The sequence below is a fragment of the Heptranchias perlo genome, chromosome 1, assembly GCF_035084215.1.
Source record: "Heptranchias perlo isolate sHepPer1 chromosome 1, sHepPer1.hap1, whole genome shotgun sequence".
NCBI classification, from domain to species: Eukaryota; Metazoa; Chordata; class Chondrichthyes; order Hexanchiformes; family Hexanchidae; genus Heptranchias; species Heptranchias perlo.
The window spans coordinates 138976934-139003143 of record NC_090325.1 but is presented as its reverse complement, the minus strand read 5'-3'; the positions used below and the strand labels follow the sequence as shown (position 1 = coordinate 139003143).

General features: G+C 44.6%; 1 protein-coding gene across 1 annotated transcript in view; it reads right to left on the bottom strand.

Moving 5' to 3' along the window:
* dchs2 (dachsous cadherin-related 2) overlaps positions 1-25919 on the bottom strand; it is a 162783-nt gene extending 136864 nt beyond the window's left edge. The window contains exon 1 of the mRNA XM_067982273.1: positions 24102-25919. Within this exon, the coding sequence (XP_067838374.1) occupies positions 24102-25919 (1818 nt within the window). The remainder of the gene's footprint in view (positions 1-24101) is intronic.
* Between the last annotated feature and the right edge of the window lie 291 nt (positions 25920-26210).

Genomic DNA, 26210 nt, shown 5'->3' with positions numbered 1-26210 from the left:
AATGGGGAACACTTCGGTACACACGAGGGAAATTACAGTAGAAAGATACCTCACCCCTCCCAATCCCACTTTACTAGCTAAGTTGGGCTCTAAAGGACCAGAGATAATGCTCACCAAATGAATCCTTGACAGTTGAGCTGGTTTGCGATTCGCTGTATGTGTTGGTTGGTGTCTGCCATACCCCGGACGCGGTAGAGGACTTCAACTGCGTAGCTGGTCAGTCTTCGCGAGTCCGCTGATACGGTAGGGTGCGTACTGGATCTATCGGGTGAGTACCCACTTTTCTTCGTTATGTGATAGGATTTCGAGTCTTTTGAGTAGAAAAACACACCCAGGGGTAAGTCAGGAATAGATTGTAGAGTGGAAACTTTGCGGATCTTCAGTTTTCTCCCAAGTTGGTTTTCTTTGGTCACGGTGGCCCAATATTACCCGGTTGGTTGGTGGTAATATTCGGTTCGTAAGGTCCTTGTTGCCGCGAGGTGTCCGATGGTCACTGGGGCTGTTGCTCTGGTTTCTTCTTGTGTGTCGGCCTGCTTCTAGAGCTGCTGACCTTCTCTGTTGAACTTCTTTCTGTTGCCCCCTCGCCTTGTTGAACTGTTGTCTCCCGAGCCGTCGAACCCCTGGCTGAACTGAACTTCTTGAGAAAATGGGCCTTCAATTATACTAATTGAAGCCTCCTTATCTGCGTGCCAAATCTGACCCAGTTTATTGCAAGATTTTGGCTGGCTCATTAAGAGTAACTTGTTTATGAAATGTGTGAAGTGGTTTCGGGATGGTTTCATGAGTTGCTGAGCTCTTGCTTGATTGTAGTCATTGTGCTCAGGTTTCGAGTTTCCTGACTGGGCCTGAGATTTCTATGGAGTGGGCTGATCGGATTTGTTTTATGCATGTTTTGAATGGGTCCTGTAATTTGGGTGGGGACTGCTCTTCCGTGGGTCTATTGTCTGAATGTAAATGTCTGGTAGGGACTGAGTGAGGTCACACAGTTCCCCAGACAGTTTGATTAACTCCAATACTCAAACCGTCTAGTACACAGGTTGTTCCCAACTCCTGTTGCAGCCTTTTTTTCCCTTTACAGGCCCAAACATGCCTTTTTAAAATACCAAATCTTGGTTTTTGACCTTGAATCACCCTCTGTTAGGCCCAATATTTCATCACCCTGAAATGGCTAGAAAAGAGTCCAAAGTCCTTTTCTTTAGGGTTTTTCTCAGAGTTTTGGGGAATCTGTGAATTTTGAGAATCTTACACTTTATAAAACACTGGTTCGGCCACAACTGGAGTATTGTCCCCAGTTCTGGGCACTGCACTTTAGGAAAGATGTGAAGGCCTTAGAGAGGGTGAAGAAGAGATTTACTAGAATGATTCCAGAGATGAGGGACTTCAGTTATATGGATAGACGGGAGAAGCTGGGGTTGTTCTCCTTGGAACAGAAACGGTTGCGAGGAGATTTGATAGAAGTATTCAAAATCATGAAGGGTCTAGACAGAGTAGATAGAGAGAAACTGTTCCCATTGGCGGAAGGGTCAAGAACCAGAGGACATAGATTTAGGGCTAATGGCAAAAGAACCAAAAGTGATGAGGAAAAACTTTTTTACACAGCAAATGGTTAGGATCTGGAATGCACTGCCCGTGGAGGCAGATTCAATCATGGCCTTCAAAAGGGAACTGGATAAGTACTTGAAAGGAAAAAATTTGCAGGGCTACGGGGATAGGGCGGGGGAGTGGGACTAGCTGGATTGCTTTTGCATAGAGCCGATGCAGACTCGATCGGCCGAATGGCCTCCTCCCATGCTGTAACCTTTCTATGATTCTATGATCATTCAAACCCAACGTGTCCCAACCTTGAGTACGCTCAGTGATTTTAAAATAAAGTAGCAGATCTCCCATGGCATTGCTCATGGTGAGCAAGAGGTGTTGTAAGAACAAAGGTGTTAAGCCAATTAGTATTATCAGGATCACTGACTTATTAGCACTGGGGACAGCCCTGAAACCTGGCAGCAACAGGAAGGAGACTCGAAGTCTGACAGTACTAGAATAGGGTCTTAGGATCTAGCTCTATTTTGAGAGGGGTATGTTTCAGTCTAACTGCACTGAGAGGTTGTCCTGAGATTCAGCAGGACTGACGAATGCGTTTAGGAGCAGAGTCCCTAACCATTTTGGGGGGTTGCTGAATCTAGCAGTTATGGGGAGAGCAGACTCTAGCAGTCTTGTGGGAGAGTAGACCCAAGGAAATGGAATACAAACTGAGCATGGCCCCTTTCAACCATCAGCCCCCATGCACCGCAAACCTGCCCGTCAGCCTCCTCTACCAACCCATCTGCAGCCGCTTTCCTATTCAGTTATTCTCCCGCCCACCAATTTCTCCAGCATCAATCATTTCCTGTCTTTACACTCTTACCTTAAAACATTTCAGGGTAAATCTTAAGTTTATTAAAATTAATAAAAAGAAAATCACGAGCTAGGGGTGTATAAGTTCCTGATATGCATTCCTGGTTTGTGCCAGGAGTGCAGAAGTGGAAAATTTTACAGCCTTTAATAAATATAAATTTCCACAATCAAAAAATATTACCTCATAAATTCTCAGAAGGTTGTGTGTTGATACAGTTTCCAAGTTTTTAATATTAAAAAAAATCCTTAAGCCCGAAAAATGGTTCATAAAAGATTTTAAATTGAACTTCCAAACAAAATAAAGAGGGGAACGAGTAAAAGACTTTTAAACAAACCGAACTCTCAAATCTTCACAGGATAGGGGGACACGGTTTACTAATTTGTATTGCTGCATAAATGGCATGCTGAGAAACTCTGTAAACTGTACATGCTCAGAACGCACTGTGCAGTTGAAAGCTCTGTCCAACTATTTAGAGATAAAAGTCAAAGCCCAGGCTTTTGAGAAAGGTACAGCCTTGAAGTAAAATTCTTACTGACAGAAAAGTGATTAATATTACAATGCCAGCTCCAAGAAACAACTTCCAAGAGTCTCCATTACAAGATACTAACTGTGTATGTCGTTTGTATGGTTGTGTGAACATAAGAAATAGGAGGAGTAGTAGGCCATACAGCCCCTCAATCCTGCTCCGCCATTCAATAAGATCATGGCTGATCTTCAACCTCAACTCCATTTTCCCGCCCAATCCCCATATCCCTTGATTCCCTTAGAGCCCAAAAATCTATCACTTTCATTCTTGAATATACTCAACAACTGAGCAACCACAGCCCTCTGGGGTGGAGAATTCCAAAGGGTCACAACCCTCAGTGAAGAAATTCCTCCTCATCTCAGTCCTAAATGTCCGACCCCTTATCCTGAGACTATGCCCCCTAGTTCTAGACTCTCCAACCAGGGGAAACAACCTTTCAGCATCTACCTTGTCAAGCCCCCTCAGAATCTTATATGTTTCAACGAGATCACCTCTCATTCTTATAAACTCCAGAGAGTATTGGCCCATTCAACTCAATCTCACCTCACAGGACAACACTCTCATCCCAGGAATCAATCTGGCTGAACTCTGGCTTCTGTGATGGTGGGGATATCGGGAGGAGGCCGAGATGGATCATCCACTCGGCACTTCTGGCTGAAGATGGTTGCAAACTCTTCAGCCTTGTCTTTAGCACTCACGTGCTGGACTCTGCCATCACTGAGGATGGCGGTGTTTACAGAGCCTCCTCCTCCAGTTAGTTGTTTAACTGTCCACCACCATTCATGACTGGATGTGGCAGGACTGCAGAGCTTTGATCTGATCCGTTGGTTGTGGAATTGCTTAGCTCTGTCTATAGCATGTTGCTTCCGCTGTTTAGCATGCATGTAGTCCTGAGTTGTAGCTTCACCAGGTTGGCACCTCATTTTTAGGTACGCCTGGTGCTGGTCCTGGCATGCTCTTCTACACTCCTCATTGAACCAGGGTTGGTCCCCTGACTTGTTGGTAATGGTAGAGTGAGGAATATGCCAGGCCATGAGGTTACAGATTGTGCTGGAATACAAATCTGCTGCTGCTGATGACCCACAGTGCCTCATGGATGCCGAGTTTTGAGCTGCAAGATCTGTTCTGAATCTATCCCATTTAGCACGGTGGTAGTGCCACACAACACGTTGGATGGTGTCCTCAGTGCGAAGACGGAACTTCATCTCCACGAGGACTGTGCGGTGGTCACTCCTACCAATACTGTCATGGACAGATGCATCTGCGACAGGTAGATTGGTGAGGACGAGGTCAAGTAGGTTTTTCCCTCGTGTTGGTTCGCTCACCACCTGCCGCAGGCCCAGTGTGGCAGCTATGTCCTTCGTCCTTCAGGACTCAGCCAGCTCGGTCATTTGTGGTGCTACCGAGCCTTTCTGGGTGATGGACATTGAAGTCCCCCACCAAGAGTACGTTCTGTGCCCTTGCTACCCTCACTACTTCCTCCAAGTGGTGCTCAACATGGAGGAGGACTGATTAATCAGCTGAGAGAGGGTGGTAGGTAGTAATCAATAATCAGCAGGAGGCTTCCTTGCCCATGTTTGACCTGATGCCATTAGATATCATGGGGTCCGGAGTCAATGTTGAGAACTCCCAGGGCCACTCCCTCCTGACTGTATATCACTGTACCGCCACCTCTGGTCCGTCTGTCCTGCCGGTGGGACAGGACATACCCTGGGATGGTGATGGAAGAGTCTGGGACGTTGGCTGAAAGGTATGATTCTGTGAGTATGGCTGTGTCAGGCTGTTGCTTGACTAGTCTGTGGGACAGCTCTCCCAATTTTGGCACAAGTCTCCAGCTGTTAGTGAGGAGGACTTTGCAGGGTCGACTGGGCTTGGTTTGCCTTTGTCGTGTCCGGTGCCGGGCGATCCGTCCGGTTTTATTCTTATGATGACTTTTTTTAAGCGAGATTTTACAACAGAGTGGCTTGCTAGGCCACTTCAGAGAGCGATTATAAATCAACCACATTGCTGTGGGTCTGGAGTCACATATAGGCCAGGCCAGGAAAGGACAGCAGGTTTCCTTCCCCAAAGGACATTAGTGAACCAGGTGGGTTTTTATGACAATCCGGTAGTTTCATGGCCACCATTACTGATACTAGTTTTTATTAATTCCTGAATTTTTTATTTAATTAATTGAATTTAAAATCGCTAGCTGCCATGGTGGGATTTGACTCACGACTCTGGATTATTAGTCCAGGCCTCTGGATTACTAGTCCAGTAACATAACCACTATGTTACCGTACCCAGTATACCGTTCCTTATTGGGTTTATTAGTGATTATCTTATATTTATGTCCCCTTATTTTGGATTCCCCAGGTGGAAACATCTTCTCTACGTTTACCATATCAAACCCCTTCATAATTTTCAAGACTTCTATTAAATAGTTCAGTAGAGTTGGGGATAGTTCCCTTAGATTGGAAGCTAGCTCATGTAGTTCCGATTTTCAAAAAAAGGAGACAAATCAGAGCTAGGGAGCTGCAGGCCCATCAACCTGACATCCATTATTGGGAAAATGCAAGAAGGGATCATAAGAGATACCCTTTATAATCACTGGGAAAGGGAAGGGGCCATTAGAAATACACAACATGGCTTCCAGAAAAATAGTTTGTGCCTTACAAATTTTAGAGAGTTTTCTGAGAAAGTCACTAGGGTAGTGGATGAGGTAAATCCGGTAAATAGTCTACCTGGACTTTCAGAAAGCATTTGATAAAGGTACCTCACACTAGGTTACTTAAGATAGAATCTTGGGTGATATCAGTTGGAATTTGATATGCTGGATTAGGAATTGGCACCAATCCCGCAGCCAAAAGTTGTAATTAATGGAGTAGTTCAGCCTGGATGCACATTAGTAGTGGTGTCCCTTAGGGATCAGTCCTAGGCCCACTTCTGTTCACTGTCTGGACAGTGGTGTTTGGAGTATAGTCTGTAAGTTTGCAGATCATACGAATTAAGAGCAGGAGTAGGCCATTCAGCCCCTCGATCCTGCTCTGCCATTTGATAAGATCATGGCTGATCTGATTGCGGCCACAACCCTACTTTCCCGTCTACCTACTATAACCTTTGACTCCCTTGTTAATCAGGAATCTATCTAACTCTGCCTTAAAAATATTCAATGATCCTGCCTCCACTGCTCTCTGGGGAAGGGAGTTCCACAGACTCACGACCCTCTGAGAAAAAATTTCCCTTCATCTCCGTCTTAAATGGGAGACCCCTTATTTTTAAACTGTGGCCCCTAGTTCTAGTCTCTCCCAAAAGGGGAAACATCCTCTCAGCATCTATCCTTTCTAGTCCCTTCAGGATCTTATATGTTTCAATAAGATCACCTCTCATACTTCTAAACTCCAGTGTATTCAGGCCCAACTTGTCCAACCTTTCCTCATAAGATTACCCCCTCATCCCAGGAATCAGTCCAGTGAACCTTCTCTGAACCACCTCCAAAGCAAATTATGTCCTTTCTTAAATAAGGAGACCAAAACTGCACACAGTATTCTAGATGTGGTCTCACCAATGCGATGTACAACTGTAGCAAAACATCTCTACTTTTATATTCCATTCCCCTTGCAATAAATGACAATATTCCATTTGCCTTCCTAATCACTTGCTGTACCTGCATACTAACTTTTGTGATTCATGTACTAGGACACCCAGATCCCTCTGTACCTCAGAGTTCTGCAATCTCTGTCCATTTAAATAATATACTGCTTTTCTATTCCTCCGGCCAAAGTGGACAAATTCACATTTTCTCACATTATACTCCATCTGCCAAATTTTTGCCCACTCACTTAACCTATTTATATCCCTTTGCAGACTCCTTGTGTCCTCTTCACAACTTACTTTCCTACCTACCTTTTTGTCATCAGCAAATTTAGCAACCATACATTTGGTCCCTTCATCCAAGTCATTGATATAGATTGTAAATAGTTGAGGCCCAAGCACTGATCCCTGTGGCACTCCACTCATTACATCTTGCCAACCTGAAATTGACCCATTTATGCCTACTCTCTGTTTCCTGTTAGCTAACCAATCCTTTATCCATGCCAATATGTTACCCCCTACACCATGAGCTCTTATTTTGTGTAGTAGCCTTTGATGTGGCACCTTGTCAAAAGCCTTCTGGAAATCCAAGTACACCACATCCACAGGAACCCCTTTATCCACATTGCTCGTTACTTCCTCAAAGAACTCTAATAAATTAGTCAAACACGGTGTCCCTTTCACAAAGCCGTGTTGACTCAGAGATGACACCAAAATCTGTGCAAGGGTTAAGATAGTAGAGGAGTGCAATCAAATGCAATAAGATTTAGATGTGCTAGGGGAGTGGGCGACACATTGGTAAATGACATTTAATTTAGATAAACGTAGTGTCATGCAGGTTGGTAGGGCCAACACAGAATACACCTATCGTTTGCAGGGAACAATACTGAAAGAGGTTCAGAGAAAAAAAGATCCAGATGCTATTGTACACAGATTGCTGAAGGTTCACTACCAATGTAGAGAAGCTGTAGCTAAAGCTAACAGGGTATTGGGTTATATTATTAATAAAACCATTCAGTATAAATCAAAAGACACCATTTTGTCACCATACACGTACCCGGTCAGACCGCATCTGAGTTTTGGTCCCCCGACATGGTGGGTGATATAGACAGCCAGAAGAATGATTCCTAGCTTAAAGAACCTCAGCTACTTAGATAGGCTTAAGGACCTTGGTCTATTTACTTTAGAGTAGAGGAGACTTAGAGGCGACCTGATAGAGGTCTATAAAATTATTAAAAGGTTGGATAGCGTGTCTACTGATAAATTATTTCAGTTTAAGAGTTTGGGGAGGACCAGGGTACATGAAATTAAACTATGCAAGAGAAGGAATAGCCTGGATGTAAGGCAGTTCTGTTTTTCTCAGAGTAGTGAGCCTCTGGAATACATTGCTACTTGGTGTGTTGGGTGCTGATTCTCTGCCTTCAAGAGTCCGGTTCTTGACTGGGGCAGAGATCGCATCATATAGAAGGCAAGTATCTTTATAGATAACACTTGATCCATATGATATCCTGGACTGGTCGTAGAGGAATTTCCCACGGTATTATTCCCTTATTGGCCGTGGGGTTTTTTTTGCATTTCCCAGGGTATTACGTGGCTGCAGGGGGGTGGGGTGGGGGCGGAGGAAATGTCTAGTCATGATGCTCCAGCCATCATGAAGTGTCGGGCAGGCTTGATGGACCAGCTGGTCTTTTCCTATCTGTCAATTTTGTATATTTGTATACAATTATAAAGAGATGGATTCAACTTTTTGAACGAGCACATGAGCCATGGAAACTTACAGCATGAAATAGCTGAGTGCTTTGTGCATACATGAGAGCATAACGTAGTGATAAAATTAGGGAAGAGATATGAATTTGTTTAATTTCTGTACGGTTTATTAAGGACTAAAAGCAACAAAATGGAACCATATGAAAAGGTGCAGGCTAGTTCACCAAGTATAATGTGTTTGCCATGATACACATTAAAATGATCTTGCTATCATTCTGTTTGTTGCAGACCAAGATGGCAAACAGCATAAGAGTACAGGAAGGAAATGGTGGTAGCTGTTTCTAGGAGAAACCACAGAACCCCTAGCAAAAGCACATGCTAGAGTTTATGTGCCTTACAATGCTCACTGGAGTTGCCTCCCCAGAAGATTGCAAATCAGTGTACTGATGTCCATACCAATTCTTTGATCAGCACTCCCATCGAGTGAGACTCCTCCCGATATCCCCACTATCACAGAAGCCAGTCTTCAGCCAATTCAATTCACTCCACGTGATATCAAGAAATGGCTGAATGCACTGGATACAGCAAAAGCTATGGGCCCCGACAACATCCCGGCTGTAGTGCTGAAGACTTGTGCTCCGGAAATAGCTGTGCCTCTAGCCAAGGTGTCCCAGTACAGCTACGACACTGGCATCTACCCGACAATGTGGAAAATTGCCCAGGTATGTCCTGTCCACAAAAAGCAGGACAAATCCAATCCGGCCAATTACCGCCCCATCAGTCTACTCTCAATCATCAGCAAAGTGATAGAAGTTGTCGTCGACAGTGCTATCAAGCGGCACTTACTCACCAATAACCTGCTCACCGATGCTCAGTTTGGGTTCCGCCAGGACCACTCGACTCCAGACCTCATTACAGCCTTAGGCCAAACATGGACAAAAGAGCTGAATTCCAGAGGTGAGTTTTTTTTAATTCGTTCACGGGATGTGGGCGTCGCTGGCGAGGCCAGCATTTATTGCCCATCCCTAATTGCCCTAGAGAAGGTGTTGAGAGTGACTGCCCTTGACATCAAGGCAGCATTTGACTGAGTGTGGCACCAAGGAGCCCTAGTAAAATTGAAGTCAATGGGAATCAGGGGGAAAACTCTCCAGTGGCTGGAGTCATACCCAGCACAAAGGAAGATGGTAGTGGTTGTTGGAGGCCAATCATCTCAGCCCCAGGATATTGCTGCAGGAGTTCCTCAGGGCAGTGTCCTAGGCCCAGCCATCTTCAGCTGCTTCATTAATGACCTTCCCTCCATCATTAGGTCAGAAATGGGGATGTTCGCTGATGATTGCATAGTGTTCAGTTCCATTCGCAACCCCTCAGATAATGAAGCAGTCCGAGCCTGCATGCAGCAAGACCTGGACAACATCCAGTTTGGGCTCGTAAGTGGCAAGTAACATTCGTGCCAGACAAATGCCAGGCAATGACCATCTCCAACAAGAGAGAGTCTAACCACCTCCCCTTGACATTCAACGGCATTACCATCGCCGAATCCCCCACCATCAACATCCTGGGGGTCACCATTGACCAGAAACTTAACTGGACCAGCCATATAAATACTGCGGCTGCAAGAGCAGGTCAGAGGCTGGGTATTCTGCGGCGAGTGACTCACCTCCTGACTCCCCAAAGCCTTTCCACTATCTTCAAGGCACAAGTCAGGAGTGTGATGGAATACTCTCCACTTGCCTGGATGAGTGCAGCTCCAACAACACTCAAGAAGCTCGACACCATCCAGGACAAAGCAGCCCGCTTGATTGGAACCCCATCCACCACCCTAAACGTTCACTCCCTTCACCACCGGCGCACAGTGGCTGCAGTGTGTACCATCCACAGGATGCACTGCAGCAACTCGCCAAGGCTTCTTCGACAGCACCTCCACCACCTAGAAGGACAAGAGCAACAGGTACATGGGAACACCACCACCTGCACGTTCCCCTCCAAGTCACATACCATCCCAACTTGGAAAGATATCACCGTTCCTTCATCGTCGCTGGGTCAAAATCCTGGAACTCCCTTCCTAACAGCACTGTGCAAAAACCTTCACCACACGGACTGCAGCGGTTCAAGAAGGCGGCTCACCACCACCTTCTCAAGGGCAATTAGGGATGGGCAATAAATGCCGGCCTTGCCAGCGACGCCCACATCCCATGAACGAATAAAACAAAAGGAGCAAAGTCTTCCAATTTCAGAGCTACACAGTATAAAATAAAATGCATTTATCATATGTAAAAATACATACAAGCTAAAAATGTATATTTCCAACACATTGTCTGCATCATACACTAGAATTTATGTTTTTCTCTGCACGATATATATGTTTTACGGTATAGCAAAATTGGACAGATTAAATTATACAGTAGAAGTTACGATCAGAGATGTTATCCTATGAACACCCATGGTGTTTGTTCAAATAGTGAAAAGGAGATTTTGATACAAAGGCGTTAACTGTTTGATTTAGCTCCTCAGTGGCTCCTCATACAGTCCCTTATTTCACTGGTCAATACATTGTCCCTCTTATTGAAGGACATACTCATGTAATGAACTCATCACAGAACAACAGTGTTGTATTTGAATTCTCTGATCCACTAAAATGTCTCTATTCACTACACAGTAGGAAACTGAACTACTGTATTTAAATATTCAACCCATTTGCAAGCTTTTCACTATTCACAAAAACGCACATTTCTTCTGTCTCTGCTGAAAAACGTATAGTGAACGAGACTCCACAAAGTGAAGCATAAAGGGGAAAACAAAGAATAGGTATTTGCATATAAACCTAAACCTAAAAATATCACCCATGTTGAAGCTTCATAAATCCCACACACAAAAAAATGGCGAATATGAATTAAGCTTATTTTGAATCTTTTTAAGTCAGAGCATGTTAATTATTTTAGGTTTTATTGAAGCTTTGATAGTCATATTATGTTAAAATTGTCAAATTAAAATTTGACAGAGTGAGAACTGCCTGGCCAGATTTTTGGAACTATCAGTCTCTCAAACAATAAAGGTTTAAAAAGTGCATACTAATTGGAAACAAGAATTATTTTTGGCACTCTTCTTTGTGTCCCTGAATGGTAATGTTATTTCATTAATTATTACCAGTCAGCATACATCTTACTGAACAGTTCAATAGTTTAGAAAAAAAGCAATGAATTCCATGAATTCAATGATACTTTCCTTTCTTCGACATGTAAGTTCAGTGCATGAACTTCAGCAGAAGAGAATGAATGAACAGATCTGAGATTGTTCAAACGTTTGACCTGCTATGTGATATCTGGTGTATGGAAGGCAAGACAAAACCTGATGACAAAACAAATCAAACCTAGAAAGGCTGGAATATCAGTTAGCTTGTAGCTACATCAGGCAAGTATAAAAGATTCTGAAAATATTCTTCATTAAAAAGTCTTTCATAGATATATTTAAATGTTTAAACACATACTGTACATTACAAACAGTAAACTGTTAAAGCTGAAGTGTCACATATAACTAGGTTTGATGAAGCAAAAAGGAAAATGCTAAATTGATGCAAGTGTAAAAATAACCAAGTCAAATCCAATTTTCTGGAATGAGCTACAGCTAAATTTAAACTGATATTTTTGATTGCATTCTCTAAACATAGTCCACAACAATTTTTGTACAGGAAATATTTTTTAAAACACTTCCTAAACATGTGTAATGTATTCAATTTAGCTTAAAGATCCAAGTAAATTCCAAATTTCATGTCAAGTTGTACATCATTCTATTGACCGGTTTCCTATACAATCAAAACCATGAGGTTGCCATATCTTAACAATACCCAACAAATGGAACAATGTGGTGTAGATACTAAAAAGATTGTAGACAAGCAGCTAAGAGAAATGTAGGTCAGGGCATTAAAAGAAAAATGGGCATTACTGGTTGCAGAAGCCACTGAGAGTGGCACAAAGTCCAGAGCTTCTCCTATCTAAACAAAGTTATGAGGCAACATGACTTCAGGCACAGGATTTGTCATACCAGTTGCAAGCACAGCGAAGGCATGCAAAGCAATGGCAAGTTATGCATCAAATAATTTCAGGGATTTGACTGGCCAGGGAGGCTAGAATAGCTGAGCTGAGGAGGTGCAGCTGGCCAACCACACCCAAGGGTTTGGAGAAAAGCAGAGAGAAAGCTCATTGCTCACTTCACATCGTGAATTTAAAAAGGCGCTTTATCCATGGAATGAGTTTTTTGCCACACGGGGTTCCCAACATGGCCAGAAAGCGGTGCTACCCCACAACTCCTTCAGGATGAGATAGCCTTGTGTCTTGCCTGGTCAGGGAGAAGACATGGAAGGTTAAGTGATACACCACCCAGTTGGAGGTGGTGTGAACTGTTTATCACACATGGCTACTTCAGCTAAATAGCAGGTGAATCAGCAGGGCCAGCACATGGCAAAACCAGTGAATAATAGTCAGCTAGTCTTAGGACAATGCTGGGGTTGTGTCGTAGTTCAGTTGCAGGGGCTGTGCAGGCAATTCAAAGTGACTCAGCCTGTGCTGGCAAACACCATTGTGCAATACATGCAACCACAGTTGGAGTAAGGTAACACAGGCGCCGGACAGAGAAGTGGCGTGTCTCTTGGGCAGATTTCAACTTAGCCCGTGGAATCAAGGAGTACAGGAGGATCGGCGGCTGTGGTGGCATTGTTAACATAGGCCACATGCTCTTCACAAGTGAGATGCTGAGCTCACATGCAATGGACCTCTCCCAGAGGAGGGAATTATGTCACTTTTTGAGATTTTTGCCTATTTGGCCTAGAAGACATTTTGGGGTTCATTTATATTATGATGTTGCTATGAAATTAAACTTAGCTAACACGAAGTTAACATACAGGAAAACATATGCGATTCAGACTAAATGGGCAATGAAGATGCCAATGCTGTGACACCAGTAGTGAGTATTCTAAGCTGGATAGCCCGGTGAAAGATGGAATATTAGAGCCTGGTCCTCAATTGCTTCCAAGCCTTTATTCACAGAGCTCCACATTACACACACCACACCCTAGATAAGCTCTCATATATGGATACAAGAGAGCCTGAATACAATTAACACTAATTGATAGAAATCACATAGCTACAATTAACAGATTCCCTTCTCTCTCTAAATAAAAAATAAACACAACATATAAAAGACACAATACAAACAAAAATTTTAAACATCAAAAACTTCCATACACTGTACAACTTATACTATTCCAAGTATTATATTGTGAGGCAACCCGTCTCCGGGACCTCTAATAATTTCTTCGTACATGTACTTCTTTTAGTAAAACAATCCGACAGTTCATGGCTCGAATCCGCCCATTTAATTTTAGAAAATTCCTTTCCCACCAGCATTTGTTCCAAGCCAGCAAGGTCAATCCGTAATCTTTTCTCACTCACATTTTTTGTAGTGTACATTATCCCACAATGAACGATTATCTACATAACATTCAATGGGTATACAATCTTCAGTATTCCCACTGTACAAAATGTCACTCAAAATATTTGCCACTTCGTCAACAAGAGCCAGTGTTTCAGCAGCCAGAGTACTTTTAACAACCCTTTTTATTTTCTTAGCTTCCCAAGCTAAAGGACAACATTTCCCATTCTCACCCATAAGAACCTCTACGAAACCAGCTGCACTAGAATACCCATCAGTACGATTAGCACGTGAAGCATCGCTGAAGATAACTAGCTTCATTTATCTACATGTAATTTTCGTAATGTTTTATTTGCCCTTAAAACATTCTCTCCTATGGGGTGCTTCATTGAAGTACGTAACGCCAACACATCAAAACTAGTGTCTGGTCTAGTCTGAGTGCACAACCAGTTCAACTGACCAATCAACCTTCATAATTGCTCTGTCTCTTCTTTAGATAGAACATCACCTTTCTGAGATGACCTAGTACGATTCACTGGGATGGGAGTAAGACTCTCTAAATAGGACTGTTGATTTAAAGTTATCCCAGACCTACTCTGCTTAACATAGAAACCAATATATTTAAAAGCCCCACAGGCCTGACTCCCAATTTTAAATTCTACTACAAGACCATAAGAGATAGGAGCAGGAGTAGGCCATTTGGCCCCTCGAGCCTGCTGCGCCATTCAATGAGATCTCGGCTGATCTGATTTTTACCTCAACTCCACTTTCCCACCTTTTACCCACATCCTTTGACTCCCTTGCTGATAAAAAATGTGTCTAACTCAGCCTTGAATGTATTCAATGACGCAGCCTCCACAGCTTTTTGGGGTAAAGAATTCCAAAGATTCACGACCCTCTGGGAGAAGAAATTCCTCCTCATTTCCGTCTTAAACGGGCGACCCCTTATTCTGAGACTATGCCCCCTAGTTTTAGATTTCCCCATGAGGGGTAACATCCTCTCAGCATCTACCCTAGCAAGTCCCCTCAGAATCTTGGATGTTTCAATAAGATAATCTTTCAATAAGATACTCTAATCTTATTAATGACGAATTTCTCAAATTCCGCAGTACCACCTCAAAAGAAATCATCAACATGCATCAGGAAGATGCCTGAAAGTTTTCCTTAATGGTACCAATAAAACATTGGGATCTGATTTTAGTTGAACACAACCTATTTTCAGCAGAACAGATCTCACCGAAAAATACCATACCCTGGAAGCATCATTCAGGGCATAGAAGAATTTGTTTAGTTTCCGTTGTTTTCCTTCCGCATCTGCTGCCTCTTTAGGCAGTTTCAGAAACACTGCTCTCTGAAAAGTATCACCCTGCAGAAATGTGGATTTTATGTCAATTGACCTACACTCCCATGAATATGTTGCCAAAAGAGCCAAAAAGATTTTTAAGATTACCTTTCCAGCAATGGGAGAATCCACTCGAACATCCAGTTTCTCTTCAAAACCCCTAGCTACCAACCTCACTTTAGCCTTATAAGTCCCATCTGCAAGGGCTTTTTCAACACAAACCCACCTATGCGGCAAAGCTAGTTGACCCTTATCAGAATAAACTCCAAATTCTGTACATCTAACTCCCTTTGTTTTGCCTCTCTTACTCGTTTATCAAGTTTATTGGCAGCCACCAAAGCTTCATGATCATGAGGACTACTGCTTCTAATTCTGTTACATGACTGTTCTATGGTCTTTGTTTCATTGTCTGACCTAGTCAAATTACGTCTGCTAATTACATTTCTATGTCTGTAGGGACTACTAATGCAAGATCTCCCTTTTTCACCTCTTGTTCGCGATCACTTTCTGACGTGAGATTCACTTCCAGCCTCTCTATCACTACTTGTACTCCGCTTTCGTACTCTCCACTCTTTTACCCCATTCTGCCAGTCCATGGACCTTGCTGCATGGCCATCATTCCGAACATTCAACCAAAATTTAAACTTACCAGTAGCTTTGCCTGCACATCCTAAAATTGTTGTACCCCTCCGTTCATTAGTCCCTCTGCAACATATGTCACCCGTGAAACCACTGTGGGTAATTGTACTGTGGATGTGATAGCTGTGTCATGTGTTTCTTGATCACTGACATTACCACTGTCCAGCCCTTGATCTACCTCAGACTGTACCTCAGGAACCTCATCAAAAGAATCATGAACATCTGAGGCACAAGGTGCCTTGTTTACTTCTATTAACTGCTCAGAATCCAAGATTTTATAATTAATTCCAATTAATCATGAGGAATCGACCTTAACAGTTTGACTGCCATTGACAATTACAGTCTTACTGTCACGACCTATTACCTTACCAGGGCCTTTCCATTCCCTATGACCCTCTCTTTTATAGTATACCAAATCTCCTGAATTGAACTCTGTCTCAGATGGCCTAATACGATGCCTCAGTGCTCTACTAATGTTCTGATACCTCAGCCTTGATAAAAGCCTGTCTCCTTGCATGCATAGCATCTAACTGCTCAGAAAAAAATGGCACTAATTGTAGTACCTTCCAGAGCAGGAGGATTATCACAAAGAACAGAAGGTAATTTGGGATAGTGTCCACAGACTAGCTGGTAAGGACTATATCCTCCAACCATCTGAAGAGAATTCTTTGCATGGACTGCCCATGCTAAGGCAGTTGACAATTTACACTCTGTGCGATCAGCCAAAATTTTATGCGGTTATTGTTAAGGAGCACTGTTGGTAGAACATTACTGTGCATCTAACCCATGCTATATCTGAGCAGGGAGTCACTTGTGTCTACATGGAGTATTATAGATCTACTAACTGGACCTTCTAACTGGTGCACACAAGGTATTCTGCTAGTCTTCAAGGACACTTTTAAAGGGACAAGATACCTTCATGTCTCATCACAACAATTATGACCTCACATGGGTCCTACTTTATCCAATGCCTCCTCTTCCTGTGGACTCAGGGTTTTCTGTGAGGTAATTTCCCCCAGGTGCTCTTGTATGGCACTGGTTGTATGCCTTTTTTCCCTTTAGGAGAGAAGACAATTTTACAGACCTGTAAGTATCAATGAGACTTGCCCCATGTGAGGGCATGGTTACCGTCATGATGAGAGGTGAAGGAGTCTTATCCCTTTGAAAGTGTCCTTGAAGACTAAGAGTCCCTTGTGGCAGGCAAAGTGAGGCGACAGTGATCTGGAGTGAAGTCTTTGGAGAGGTTTTCCTTAGCAGAACTGAGTTTCCCTGAAACCCAGATGCTGAGAGAAAAAGTATAACAGGCAAGGAGGTGAGTGAAGCTGTATGAGTGGTAGAGGATGTTTATTGGCATCAGAGCCTTAACTTACCTTGGCCACCCTTGTGAGGTCATTGAACCTTTTTCTACATTGTGTGGCAGTTCATGGGGTATTGGAGGTTGGACTGACTGCATCTGCCACCTCCCTCCAGGCAGCCTACACACTCTCCCATGGAGCCTCGTGTCCTCAATGCCCAGACAGTTCCTCTTGGCCTTCACTTCTGTCAGCAGATTCTCCACTGACTCATCGGAAAATCTGGCAGCCCTCACAGCTGCTGACACCCAAGGATGCTATACCTTCTTCCATTCTGCTGAGAAATGATGGTGCCCTTCAACTGCCTTCAGCCTTTTAAAGGCTGCACCAGAACTGTATTCGCCTCCCTCCCAACAGCAATAAGACAATGAAGGGTGGTACACTGGCCTTCAAACCACCCTGCATGGCTAACGAGGGTGCTGGGAGGAAATTGCTGCAGTTTACATGCAGTTTTGCATTGGCAGATGTTAAGGCCAGCCCGCTGAAAACCCAATGGGAGAAAAATTCAGGCCTACATATTCTTGATACATTCCTGTATTATTTTCATAGGAATTAAGCACATGAAAATAAATGGCTTATTGCCTGCATAAAAATGGCATACACAGAAATATAGTAAAAAAGTTTTAAACATTCAGATGTGAACTTCACTGATCAGATGTTCTATCTGAATATGTAGAACGCATTTAACATACATAAGAACATAAGAAATAGGAGCAGGAGTAGGCCAATCGGCCCCTCGAGCCTGCTCCGCCATTCAATAAGATCATGGCTGATCTGATCCTAACCTCAAATCTAAATTCACATCCAATTTCCTGCCCGCTCCCCGTAACCCCTAATTCCCTTTACTTCTAGGAAACTGTCTATTTCTGTTTTAAATTTATTTATTTATTTAATGATGTAGCTCATCAACGTAGGAATATAGGGGTCTACAATACTGAATTTAGGCCCTGTAGACCGTGAAATCAAAGAGTTAAAGTTTCATTCCGTAGATCTTTAAGACCTATTTATAACAGTACTACTTATTGTTTAAATTTCATGCTTGCTGAATTCCACTATCAAAATGGTCAGGCACCGACGACAGAAACTGTTTTACACTGATGCTGCATAGTAGTACCAATGCACCCTTGTGCTTTTCCCCCTTCAGACACCTACCTCCAACAATCCCATGAATAATATTTTACTTCTTCTCTGTCAAAGGTGTTCTTTTCCTTTCTATTTCATTTTTAAAGTTTTAACTGGAATTGTACCCCTCAATCCTTGCCATGTTAAAATTCCATGCACTTCTTCAGCTTATGTTATTGACAGTCCATGCTCTGCATGAGCACCATCAACCAATGGCAGTTAGCGCACACAAACTCACCAAGATTTGAATATACTTGCAACCCAGTGACTGCATTTGAAACAAGTTAAACATTAATGCCAGCCACATCAACCTAAATCTGCCACTAACACTATTAAATTACAGTAGCACAATTTAAGGGATTCCTCTGAACGACCTGAACTCTCTCAATCACCTATACCACACGGACCTGCTAACTTTTGCCAAGTCAATTTGCAATTGCAAAAACCAATTAAGCAGAATGGAGTGAAAGCAAGAGTTGCTATGGACGCAGGTCCATGGCAGAATTCATAGCAATAGTGAAGACGAGAGTTTGTCTTCACAACAACTATGCAGTTGTTACTCCTACCAATGCTATTGTGGATGGGCGTGGAGATGAGGTCACAAAGATTAATCTTTTATGTTGGTTCCCTCACGGTCTGACACAGGCCCAGTCAGGCGGCCATATCCTTCGGGAGGATAGTGATAGACTTTAGGAGGACTTGGACAGGCTGCTGGAATAGTGGAATGGGGAGACACGTGGCAGCTGAAATTTAAAGCTGAAGTGATACATTTTGGTAGGAAAAACTAGGAGGCAATATAATTCTAAAAGGGGTGCAGGAACAGAGAGATCTGTGGGCATATGCGCACAAATCTTTGAAAGTGGTAGGGTATCGCTGTTCCTTCATCGTCGCTGGGTCAAAATCCTGAAATCCTGAGAAAGTGGTTAAAAAAGATTATGGGATCCTGGGCTTTATAAATAGAGACGTAGAGTACAAAAGCAAGGAAGTTATGATGAACCTTTACAAAACACTGGGTCGGTCATAACTGGAGCATCGTGTCCAATTCTGGGCACTGCATTTTAGGAAGGATGTGAAGGCCTTAGAGAGGGTGCAGAAGAGATTTACTAGAATGGTTCCAGGGATGAAGGACTTCAGTTACGTAGACAGACTGGAGAAGCTGGGGTTATTCTCCTTAGAGCAGAGAAGGTTGAGAGGAGATTTGATAGAGGTATTCAAAATCACGAAGGGTCTAGACAAAGTAGATAGAGAGAAACTATTCCCATTGGCGGAAGGGTCAAAAACCAGAGGACATAGGTTTATGGTGACTGGCAAAAGAATCAAAGGCGACATGAGGAAAAACTTTTTTTACGCAGTGAGTGGTTATGCTCTGGAATGCACTGCCTGAGGGGATGGTGGAGGCAGATTCAATCATGGCTTTCAAAAGGGAATTGGATAAGTACTTGAAGGGAAAAAATTTGCAGGGCTGCGGGGAAAGGGTGGGGGAGTGGGACTAGTTGGATTGCTCTTGCGAAGAGCCGGCACGGACACGATGGGCCAAATGGCCTTCTTCTGTGCTATAACCATTCTATGATTTGGCCAATTTAGTGGTACTGCAGAACAATTATCGGTGGTGGACATTTAAGTCCCAACCCAGAGCACATTCTGTGCCCTTGCATCCCTCAGTGCTTCCTCTCAAGTTGTGTTCAACATGGATGAGTACTGAATCACTAGTTGGGGTGTTAGATGATAATCAGCAGAAGGTTTCCTAGGTCTCGTTTGACATGAAGCCATGAGATTTCATGGGGTGGGGTAGGACTTACATAATGATGGTGAGGGAAGAGTCTGGGACATTGGCTGTGGGGCACCAGTCCTCAAAGTTAGTGAGGAGGACTTTGCAGGGTCAACTGGGCTGAGATTGACAAGAGTCTTGTCCTGACCCAATGCCTTTTTTTTTATTAGTTCATGGGATGTGGGCGTCGCTGGTGAGGCCAGCATTTATTGCCCATCACTAATTGCCCTTGAGAAGGTGGTGGTGGGCCGCCTTCTTGAACCGCTGCAGTCTGTGTGGTGAAGGTTCTCCCACAGTGCTGTTAGGGAGTTCCAGGATTTTGACCCGGTGACGATGAAGGAACAGCGACATATTTCCAAATCGGGATGGTGTGTGACTTGGAGGGGAACGTGCAGGTGGCGTTGTTCCCATGTGCCTGCTGCCCTTGTCCTTCTAGGCGGTAGAGGTTGTGGGTTTTGGAGGTGCTGTCGAAGAAGCCTTGGCGAGTTACTGCAGTGCATCCTGTAGATGGTACACACTGCAGCCACTGTGCGCCGGTGGTGAAGGGAGTGAACGTTTAGGGTGGTGGATGGGGTGCCAATCAAGCAGGCTGCTTTGTCCTGGATGGTGCCGAGCTTCTTGAGTGTTGTTGGAGCTGCACTCATCCAGGCAAGTGGAGAGTATTCCATCACACTCCTGACTTGTGCCTTGTAGATGGTGGAAAGGCTTTGGGGAGTCAGGAGGTGAGTCACTCGCCGCAGAATACCCAGCCTCTGACCTGCTCTTGTAGCCACAGTATTTATAAGGCTGGTCCAGTTAAGTTTCTGGTCAATGGTGACCCCCTAACAGGTCTGTTGATTCAGATCTACAGAGGGTATATTGTAGGACTGGAGTCACATGTAGGCCAGACTGGATAGGGGTGGCAGGTTCCTTTCTTAAGTTTTTTTTAATAATATTATGGAAGCTTTGATAATTTATTGTCTAGCACCAGGAAAACTAATCATCAGATAGATTGAATTCAACTTCACAACTCACAACCTCAGGGTCACTAGTTCCATACCATAGAATAGGGGGAAAATAGAGTATGGGAGTAAACTTGCAAGGAACATAAAACGGACTGTTAAAGCTTCTACAAGTATGTAAAAAGAAAATGATTAGTGAAGACAAATGTAGGTCCCTTACTGTCAGAAACAGGAGAATTTATAATGGGGAACAAGGAAATGGCAGAGCAATTAAACAAATGCTTTGGTTCTGTCTTCACGGAAAAGGACACAAATAACGTCCCAGAAATGCTAGGGAACCAAGGGTCTAGTGAGAAGGAGCAAGTAAAGGAATTTAGTATTAGTAAAAAAAAAGTGCTGGAGAAATTAATGGGACTGAAAGCCGATAAATCCGCATCCCCGAGTACTAAAAGAGGTAGCCATGGAAATAGTGGATGCATTGGTCATCATCTTCCAAAATTCTATAGATTATGGAACAGTTTCTGCAAATTGGAGGGTGGCAAATGTAACCCCACTATTTAAAAAAGGAGGGAGAGAAAACAGAGAACTACAGACCGGTTAGCCTAACATCAGTAGTAGGGAAAATGCTAGAGTCTGTTATAAAGGTTGTGATAACAGGACACTTAAAAAATATCAACAGGATTAGACAAAGTCAACATGGATTTATGAAAGGGAAATCATATTTGACAAACCTACTGGAGTTTTTTGAGGATGTAACTGGTAGAATAGATAAGGGAAAATCAGTGGATGTGGTGTATTTGGATTTTCAGAAGGCCTTTGACAGAGTCCCACATACGAGGTTAGTGTGCAAAATTAAAGCACATGAGATTGGAGGTAATATACTGGCATGGACTGAAAATTGGTTAACAGACAGGAAACAGAGAGTAGGAATAAATGGGTCTTTACCGGGGTGGCAGGCAGTGACTAGTGGGGTACCGCAAGCATTAGTGCATGGGCCCCAGCTATTCACAATCGATATCAATGATTTGGATGAGGGAACCAAATGTAATATTTCCAAGTTTGCTGACGACAAAAAACTAGGTGGGATCGTGAGTTGTGAGGAGGATGCAAACAGGCTTCAAGACGATTTAGACAAGTTGAGTGAGTGGGCAAATACATGGCAGATGCAGTTTAATGTGGATAAATGTGAAGTTATTCACTTCGGAAGGAAAACCAGAAAGGCAGAATATTGTTTAAATGGTGATAGATTGGGAAATGTTGATGTACAAAGGGACCAGGGTGTCCTTGAACACCAGTCACTGAAAGCAAACATGCAGGTGCAGCAACAGTTAGGAAGGCAAATGGTATGTTGGCCTTCACTGCAAGAGGATTTAGTACTCAAGATATGGGGTAGGACATTTAGGACTGAGATGAGGAGAAATGTCTTCACTCAGAGGGTGGTGAACCTGTGGAATTCTCTACCAAAGGCGGCTCTGGAGGCCAAGTCACTGAATATATTTAAGAAGAAGATAGACAGATTTCTAGACACAGAAGGTATTGAGGGGTATGGGGAGAGAGCGGGAATATGGTATTGCGATAGAGAATCAGCCATGATCATATTGAATGGTGGAGCAGGCTCATAGGGCCGAATGGCCCACTCCTGCTTCTACTCCTATTTTCTATGTTTCTATGACCACTACACTATCATACCCGATATAAAATGTTAACCTGCTTTTTCAAATGTTAACAGAAATACTGTGCATATTTTCTATTTCTGAAAGCAAGAGAAAACACACAAATTCCACATCAAGGCAGATTGAAAACAGAAATGAGAAATACAGATAATGAGGAAAAAAAAGAAGATAATATATGAATGCCAGTGGCTGGCGCCCTACATACAGCCTGCAGTGCTTATCTTACCTATCTGATCATAGCCAATGCATCTCCAGTAATGGCTTCTCTTCCCACCCCCGCACTGCTACCTCTGGGGTTCTTCCAAGGATCTATCCTTGGCCCTTTGCTCTTCCCCGTCTACATGCTGCCCCTTGGCGACTTTGTCCATAGACATGAGGTCAGCTTCCACATGTATGCTGACAACACCCAGTTCTACTTTACCACCTCTGGAACTAATTGTCCGATATCCTGTCTTGGATGAGCCTCAATTACCTCCAGTTAAACAGTAGGAAGACCAGGGTCATTGTCTTCCACTCCCACCACAAACTCTGTACCCTTGCTATCGATTCCATCCCACTCCCCAGCCAAAGTCTCAAGCTGAACCAGACTACTCGCAACTTTTGTGTCCTATTTGACCCTGAACTGAACTTCCGATCTCACATCTTCTCCATCAAAAAGACCTCTTACTTGCACCTCCGTAACAGCTGCATTAGCAACCTTAATCCATGCCTCTGTCACCTTCAGAGTTGAGTATTCCAATCCTTTCCTGACTAGACTTCCGTAAACTTCAGCTCAACCAAAATTCTGCTGACCGTATTCTATCCCATAGCAGGTCCTTGCTCACCGATCAGTTCTGTCCTTACTGACCTACATTAGTACCCAAACACCTCCAATTTAAAATTCTCCTCCTTGTGTTTAAATCCATTCATGGCCTCGCCTCTCTCTATCTCTGTAACTTCTTGCAGTCCTGCAACCCTCTCGTGACCTCTCTGTTCCTCTGACTCTAACCTTTTGTGCATCCTCGTTCTTCACCCCACCATTGGTGACCGTGCCTTCAGCCCCTAGGTCCCAAGCTCTGGTATGCCCTTAGCCCCTCCACTTCCCATTTGTTCTTTAAGCTCCTCCTTAAAACCCATTTCTTTGACCAAGCTTTTGGTCACCACTCCTAATATCCCCTTTGTTGGTTTGGCATCCATTTATTTCTGTGAAGCACTGGGACATGTTTCCCTACATTAAAGGCGCTATGTAAACGCAAGTTGCTGTTATTGATTTAAACCACACTGTTCTGTACTCACAACAAAGAATGAAAATTCTTCCTCCACTACTTTATAAAGATTGACACTTTTATTAAAATAGCAAAGACATGTTAACATTCGTTGCCAGTGTTGCACAGTACAGTTTCAACCCACACGTTATTCAGGGTGCGTGGCGATGAACATTGCAACATAAAGGGCTAGGACAAAGTCAAAGACAAGATCAAGGTCCAAGGGCAAAGGCAACATCGAGGGCTAGGCCACGGCAAAGGCAACGTTTAGGGCAAAGGCGGTGCCGTGTGCTAGGCCACGGTCAGGGGCTGGGTCAATGGCAGGGGCAGGGGCTCCCTGGGCATTTGGCCCTTACTGACTCTTTCTCCCGGGGTTTTGGGCTCTTTCCGCTGTCACTCACCTGAAGGAAACATTTCCCCGGGCCCGTCTGCTCCTGCACGGTCGCGCTGTACAGCTGCCGCTCGAAGACCGGCTCGTTGTCGTTCACATCTTCGACGTGCAGCAAGGCGGTGGCGGTGGAAGAGAGGGGCGGCTCCCCCAGGTCCTGGGCCACCACCACCAAGCGAATTACCTCATTGATCTCCCGGTCCAGCCAAGCAGACGAACTCACCATGCTGATAAATCCCGTCACCGGATCGATTTCAAACCGCCGCTGGCCGCTCGCGCTCCCGCCTCGCTCCGCTTCGTGTTCCAAGATGGCGTACCTAACGGCGCCATTGTCGCCACGATCGGGGTCGTGCGCGCGCACCTGCAGGAGCGCGACGCCGCCGCCGCCGCCGCCGGGAAGCGGGCCCTCGGGGACGCGCGTTACGTACTCGTCGTATTCGAATGCGGGTGGGTTGTCGTTGATGTCGGTGACGCGCAGGCAGAGCGAGCGCTCGGTCCGCAGCGGCGGGGAGGCCGAGTCGGAGGCCGCCAGCGTGAGGCGGTGCGAGTCCTGCTCCTCGCGGTCCAGGGCGCCGCTCACGCACAGCAAGTAAAGCGAGGGCAGCGGGGACTTGAGCAGCGCGAATCTCCCGCTCTCTCCGCCCTCCTCTCGCAGGGAAAGCCGCAGGTCGCTGCTGTCCCCCAGGTCAGGGTCGGATACCGAGATCCTGGCCACCGGGTCCCCGCGGGCCGCCCCTTCGGACACCTCGGGCTGCCCGCTCTCGCTCAGGTACAGGATGCTGATGGAGGGGCTGTTGTCGTTGACGTCGAGCAGTCGGACCGAGAGGAAGGCGCTGCCGAGCTCGGCCGGGGAGCCGTGGTCCCGGGCTCGGATGACCAGCTGGTGCATGGCGCGACTCTCCCGGTCCAGCGCTTTCTGCACCCGGACCACGCCGCTCTCCCCGTCGATGGCGAAGTGCCCGTTCGGGTCGCTTTGCCTGAGATTGATCTCGTACGTGATTAAGCCGTTGCTCCCTTCGTCCGGGTCGCTGGCGTGGACCTGGAAGACCCGAGAGCCCGGGGCCGCGTTTTCCCAAATCCAGGCTTCATATTCCGTCTGGTTAAACCACGGCTGGTTGTCATTTTCGTCCAGGACCTTAATGTCGAGCTGCATCCGCCCCGTCTTCTGAGGATTTCCCCCATCGAAAGCCTGGACGATGAGAGAATAAAAATCCCTGGTCTCCCGGTCCAGGGGGGCGGTTAGCACAAGATCTAGACTAAGGCTGTTCACCTCTTTCTTGGACTGAATTTGAAATGTCCCCGGGTTTCCTTGAGTGATCACATAGCCTTGGGTGCTAAACTCTCCCGTATCTGGGTCCCAGGCTTCGTCCAGTTGAAATCTTGTCCCAATCGGGGTTAGTTCCGAGATGTTGAGTTGAATTTTATCCCTCTGGAAAACCGGTGCGTGGTCATTCACGTCCTTGACCACGATCTCCACTTTGACCATCTGCCCAGTCAAAGTTACAGCCACAAATTCGTATCGATCTGTAGTCTCTCGATCTAGTACTTTTGCTGTTTTTATAATTCCTGTGCCCACATCGACGTTTAGGTCACTAAAAACAACCGATTCTTTGCTTTCCGATATGAAATAACCACTGGCCGTTGCCCCAGCGGGGAGCGCAGCGCTGATATCCCCCACTATAGTCTCCGGTGGTTGTCCCTCGTCTATCGACAAACTCAATCTGTGTGATAGAACAATCTGACAAGTCCCAAAAAATAGCACCGTTTGAAAGAATAATCTGAGGGATTCATAGTAGCACTTTTCCCGATAATGGTAAAACCGTTCTGCCATTCTTTCTCAGTCTTCGGTGCTTTTTATATATTAATAAAATAAACGGAATCGCGGTCACTAAGAGGAATCAAAGCTTTGCATGCTAAGCATCCACCTGGTATTCACGTGTTTCCGATAACAATTAGCAAAGCAGCCGAACTTGCTCTGAACGACCGTGGTGCTGAATTCCTGTCAAAAAAAATCCCAGACGACTTGTATTACTAAGTAAATGTTAACGAAGTCTTTCATGTGTGTATATATCTTTTTCTTGCATTCTCGCAGAGTGCCAATACGTCATGATCAAAACTTTTA